This window comes from Protobothrops mucrosquamatus, unplaced genomic scaffold (assembly GCF_001527695.2).
Source record: "Protobothrops mucrosquamatus isolate PMUCROS unplaced genomic scaffold, P.Mucros_1.0 scaffold15097, whole genome shotgun sequence".
In the NCBI taxonomy this organism is placed as follows: Eukaryota; Metazoa; Chordata; class Lepidosauria; order Squamata; family Viperidae; genus Protobothrops; species Protobothrops mucrosquamatus.
In genome coordinates, this window is record NW_015400865.1 from 1 (window position 1) to 5,867 (window position 5,867).

Consider the following 5,867-nt stretch of genomic DNA (forward strand, 5'->3'; position numbering starts at 1 on the left):
ATCCAAGTTAAATCTTTAGAATCCACAAGCACCAATCTTATCAGATTAGATTATTATAAAACAACATATGCTTGGTTTTATTGCATAGCACTAAGTAGTAAGAGAATTATAACCATTTTTTGGTATTATTGCAATAGCCAATTACTATTAATAGTCCTAAAGTTTGTAATTCCTTGGCTTGAAATACAAATACAAAAAAATGTCTTCAAATCCATTAGAGGGAAAATGCACTACTGGGAATATTCATACACAAAACACTAAAAAAATCTCCTGCCCTTTTGCTTACCTGTTTATACAATAAGCATTCCAAACAACACATTCTAAATAAAAGCTCCTCAATGACCTCCGGGAAACCAAAATATGTGTTTTTAAATATTCACATACATGCCTCAATTATCCATGTTCAAGTTTTTTACTCACAATATTTAAAGGCAAAGTATCCACAGGGTAGTAGAAAACAGTTGGGAGAAAAACATTACAAACACATGGGAAGTATTTCACCTTTCATTTTTTTTTTTAGTCAATGGAGTTGCCATATAAACCTGATGAGATATATTGCTTTGTTATCACAGTAATAAATTTGGATCACCAGTGTATTAGGAGGCCAACTTAATTAGGCCGCAGAACTCAATGACAGTGTTATTAGCAGTAAAACGGCAATCAACTGCAGCACAAGATGTAAAACTTGATCTTCCCAAAGTATTTATCCCTGGGGGCAAGGAGTTCTGATTGACTTCTGGGGCATTTGTAAGCAGGGAGCCTGATCCAGCTGTCCCAAAATCATTCTCTGTTGAATTTGCAGGGATTACTCAGCACACAAGTCTCACAGTTGTACCGTATAATTTTTTACATTGCAAAACATACTTAAGTGCCTAATTGTACACTTCAAAATTTAACTGTGCTTGTTCTGTCACCGTTTTCTGTAAAGTTCTGTAAAATAATTTCCTTTATCTTAAAGCAAAATAAAAGCAGTCACTACATATTCTATATTTAAAAGTGTTATGTTAATGTCCACAGGGTTCTCTCCCATTTAAAAGTATAAATGAATCTTGTCCGATAGACTTAATACAAAAAAACCAACATCAGCATCTCATAAACAGTAATTCAACAGAGTTTGTTGAGACCATCATTTTGAAAATAAATATAAGTTATTAAAGACTATGCTGCAATCAGAATCAGAACTAGGAATAACACGGTTGAATCTGAGTCAGTCATAGTTGCTCTATAAAGGCTACAGAAATTAATGAAGTTTGAGAACTTTGAATCTGTGGATTCCCACCTAAAGGTTTTCAATGAAAAATACTTTCTTTTAAGGCAGGAATTTCCTGAACCCATCAGGCTACATTGTGATTTTTTGGGGCAAGTCAAGTTTTTTCAATAAATCTGCCACAAGCAAATTAGCCAGCAACCATGGATGCTTTTGACACTAGATTTTACCACCAGCAGCATCCTCTCAATTTGTCAGCTATGAAAGAGGTAAAGAGATGTGAAATACTTTTTCAACTGGAAAAATGTGCATTTTAATATGCTAATTAGCTGTACATGCATTTTCTCATATTGATTTCAATGAATCTATATTAAAAAATGAGCACATAGAGCAATTTATTTCACATATATAAACAAGGCATTCAATTCTTAAAGGCATGAAAGGTTCAGTTTTTTAAAGTATTGGTAACAAATCACTTCATTGAGCCACTACACAGAATAACAGTTTGAAAATCGGACTGTGAATTTCATGTGAATAAGAACACAAACCCTCATGCTTTCTTCTCCTTAGCAACAATGCATGTAGTTTAAGCAACTACTAAGTCTACACTGTCTTGATTTTTTGCAAAATCAAGGAACATTTAACAATGAAAAATAAAATGTATGTATATGGGATATATTTATTTACCTTATGTGGATTTTTGTAGCCCAAAAGTAAATTTGCTGCTTTAATGTCCCCATGTACATATTCATTTTCATGAATATATTCCAAGACATCCAGCTAGTAGGCAAGGAAAGACTGTGTTACAAAGGAAACCAGTATTGGTATTTATATTACAGTCATCCCCACAAGATTACTTAAAGGTTTAACAAGTTTTATTAAATACATGAAGAGAAATATTACAGGTAGTTCTCAACTTACAATTGACAATTGAGCCTAAAATTTCTGTTGCTAAGCAAAACACTTGTTAAGTGAATTTTGCCCTATTTTACAACCTTTCTTGTCACGGATCTTAAGTGAATCATTGCAGTTTTTAAGTTAGAAGTATGGTTGTTAAGTAAATCTGGCTTCCCCATCGATTCTGCTTGTCAGAAGGTTGCCAAAGGAGAACAAATGACCACAGGACACTGCAGCCGTCATAAATATGAGTCAATTGTTTTGATCACTGACCATGGTGAAGCCACACTGGTCGTAAATATGAAAAATGGTCATAAGTTATTTTTTTCAGTGCCATTTTAACTTTGAATGGCCACTAAATGAACTGTTGTAAGTTGAACACTACCTGTATTTTGAAGGAAAAACATATTTCTTAATCCAGAGTGAATAAGTAAAGTAAACTATTTGATTAAACATACAACTATATAATACATTGGCAGTATATTTTGAACAATCACTTAGAAGGGGCCAAGAAACTAATAGCCCTTCTTCCCACTTCCAGAACCTTCTGAAAACATATCACTGAAATTTGGTGCCATACTACTGATAAAATGCTCAGGTTTTTTTGCCAATTTTTAAATTTCAAGTAATAAAAATATATGTAAGTCATGACAGACTAAAAAGATCTTTTAAATATGAAATGCAGAAGCTCAGCTCAAGTTTTAATTAATTAGTTTCAAATCACTACAGCAGAGGAAGAGAAGGATGGAGAAAGTCCTTCTCCTTTGTAGTCTTTCTTTCAAGCAAAACTAAACAAAGATCATTTAAAAATACATATGCAAGACAGTAGTTAAAACTCAAAGGCCCATTGATCCCCATCCCAGATTTACTCTGAGGTTTCATACCTACCACTTGCATCCCAATCTGCAGAACAGTTTCCTTGTCAAATGTTCTCCCTTTTCTTTCAAAGATGGTTTGAAGATCTTCTCCTAATCTTTCCATCACCATAAACCTGTAACTAATATGACCACAAAGAAAAACAATGAAAACATACTGCCTTACATAAAAAGTCAACAGCAAAAGCAAATGTATATGAGTGAAATAAACTGATTTGGCAGTTATACAAAGCACATCCTTCCACATTATCCTAAAGTTTCCTCATTTCTTTCAGGGAAGGACAAATAAAATTCCCTACCCCCAGAATTCTTGTTCAGCTCTACTGTATTGTAATGTCTTCCTTACCTTTTACCAAGATGTTTGACTTGGCCTGTTCCCAAGAAAACAGGAATGCCTAAAAATGTTAGTTGTTTCAGCTTCATCCATTTTTTGACTGAGAAAACATGAGAAGAAAACAGGTTCATTAAACTGTCCAGCTTCTTTTAAAAATGAAACATAATCATGGTTTTTGGAAACATCAGAATACAATGTTATTAAAATGAATATACACATCAGGTATATTTGCTAAAAGTAACACTGAAGTAAAAGTTGAATTTTCCCAAGTGATTGTTCTCAAGCCATTATTCCTGAAAAAGTATTAATGGTAGCTTGACTTAGGAAAGTTCTGTTGCCTGACTTACTATGTTCTTGTTTTGCAGCTCGTTGGTAGAATTTCAGTTCTGAAAATAAGGGCCCATTTTCAAGATATTCCTATACAGATATATATAAAGGTAAAAGGTGTCATGTCAGTTTTGTGTTACACATGACTGAGTGTTGCACATAAATAGGAAAAGTGCTACGAAGTGGAGCTTGATTAAATATGAGGAGAAAGGACAACACACATCATCTTTGTCTAGTCACTCCATCTAGATTTTATTTGATTTGAAATCTGGAACAACCAAGGCATTCTAGGCTCCAGTTCTGCTGAACTATGGCTGGCTTGAAAGAATCTGGCAGAATTTTGAAAGGCAAACCTTTTGTCTGAATTATAAAATCCATGTTTTATGTAGACTCCTCATGAGGATAATGCCTTCCAACTATACATTACAGAATTTTCAAAAAGGAATGAAAGCATGGGAGACTTTGATAACTGAAACATCTTTTGGGAGACTGATTCTGCCTTGCATAGTCCTTCTAGGAAATTTATAATTTCTGTTGTGGTAACTTTGTCTTTCAGGTCATGGAGAAAGGCACAACTGAATCAGGCATCCCTGACATTTTATTAATCAATAGGAAAGATTTTAGTATTAAGGAGATTAAAGTAAACTTCCCGTGTAATTTTGAAAAGACTATTTTAATTAAATATACCATTTTTTTTTCAATTCACAGAAGTTTGGAAAGACACTAAGTAAAGTAGCTCAAACTCTGCCCATCTATCTATTGGCACAGTAACTCCAAAAACTGAACAGAGCATAGCTACATTTGTTGTGGTGGAAGATGGCAAAAGAAAGATGAATGCACAAATAGGTGGATCAAGCTGGAGGCTATTATATAGCTATTCGAAAAAACAGTTACCTCCATTTCTATGGGAGAGCAGTTGGGAAGTGGATTGGCTTATTACTGAGTATTCCATCTAAGTGTTATTTTTTTCTGGTCACAAGTTCCAGAGCAAAGCATACAACGCTGACCTTATGCTTTCCAATCCACACACCATGTGATGGAATGTAATAGGCTGGACTCCAAGAGGGAAGGTCTGCATTCCAGAGAAATAAGAGACAACTCAGTTCAGATAGTTTATGTGAGAGAAAGAGGGTGAAGACAGCCTTTCCCTAATAGTTCTCAAAGTATATCCTTCATGTAGGTAGTAGTCTGCCTTAGTTTGGCAAGATTCTGTCTATAGATGAGGAACAATACAGAAATTGTTGGAAGAATCGCTATGTGTCTTTTTTGGTTTTTGGAACGTGACATACTAACCTATATAGATGTAAGAGACCTGAAATACAAAAGTACTCATCAACAGGCAGGATCACCAACAACACAATACAGGTACCTCCTATAACAACTGTTAGTAAAGGTTGGAAAGAATACCAAAATCAGAGTAATACATGGTGATAACTTTTCTAAAAAAAAATAAATTCCTTCCTTTGTTGCATCTTTTTAAGATAGAGCATCTTGATAGAGCAAGTATTGTCTTAAGATGTTCTGTGAATCTTCTGTCTAAAAGAGTACATTCACTTTAAATAAATAAATAAATAAATAAATAATGTAAGGAAAGTATGCAATTCCATTGGATTAGAAATAATAAAAAGGCAACAATATTTTTAAAATTATAAAAAATACCACTTTAATGACGTGCACAGCATTGTCTTCTACTGGAACATCAAGACAAGGGGAAGCTGCAAGACAAAATTAAGGCAGAGAAAGTTATGGAAGACTTCAACCACTTTATCCAGAACTGAATTTCAATTCAACAACAGAAGATATGATGTAGTTATGTTCCTGCACAAATTATATTACAAACTGGAAAAGCATTTTTCTTTAAAAATTTTTTGGCTAAAACTGAAAGAATGTAATTTTTTCATTGTTTTCTTCATGACATTTTATTTATTTATTTTTTTATTTATAATTTAATTTGTATCCCGCCCTTCTCCTCACCAGACTCAGGGCGGCTAACAGCCTTATAAAACAACATTACAATAAATATCCATGTTAAAACCAAATTAAAAGAAAATATTCGTAAAGGCCAATCGTTAAAATTACCCTTAAAATTACCCTTAAAAACCCCACTAAAATTCCCTAGGCCAAACCCGCTTGTTGAAAAAGCCATGTCTTTAGGGCGCAGCGGAAGGAGGGGAGATCCGGGATCACCCGGATCTCTGGGGGTAGTTCGTTCCAGAGGGTGGGGGCT

General features: G+C 34.1%; 1 protein-coding gene across 1 annotated transcript; it reads right to left on the bottom strand.

Annotated features, from left to right (window-relative positions):
* Positions 1-1,894: 1,894 nt before the first annotated feature.
* Positions 1,895-5,355, bottom strand: LOC107301614 (serine/threonine-protein kinase VRK2-like; the record flags this gene model as incomplete). The annotated part of the gene is made up of 5 exons (XM_015830815.1): positions 1,895-1,987; positions 2,993-3,101; positions 3,326-3,413; positions 3,661-3,730; positions 5,300-5,355. Coding segments are annotated over 5 exons (416 nt in total), but the record flags the coding sequence as incomplete, so codon positions are not given.
* Positions 5,356-5,867: the final 512 nt, after the last annotated feature.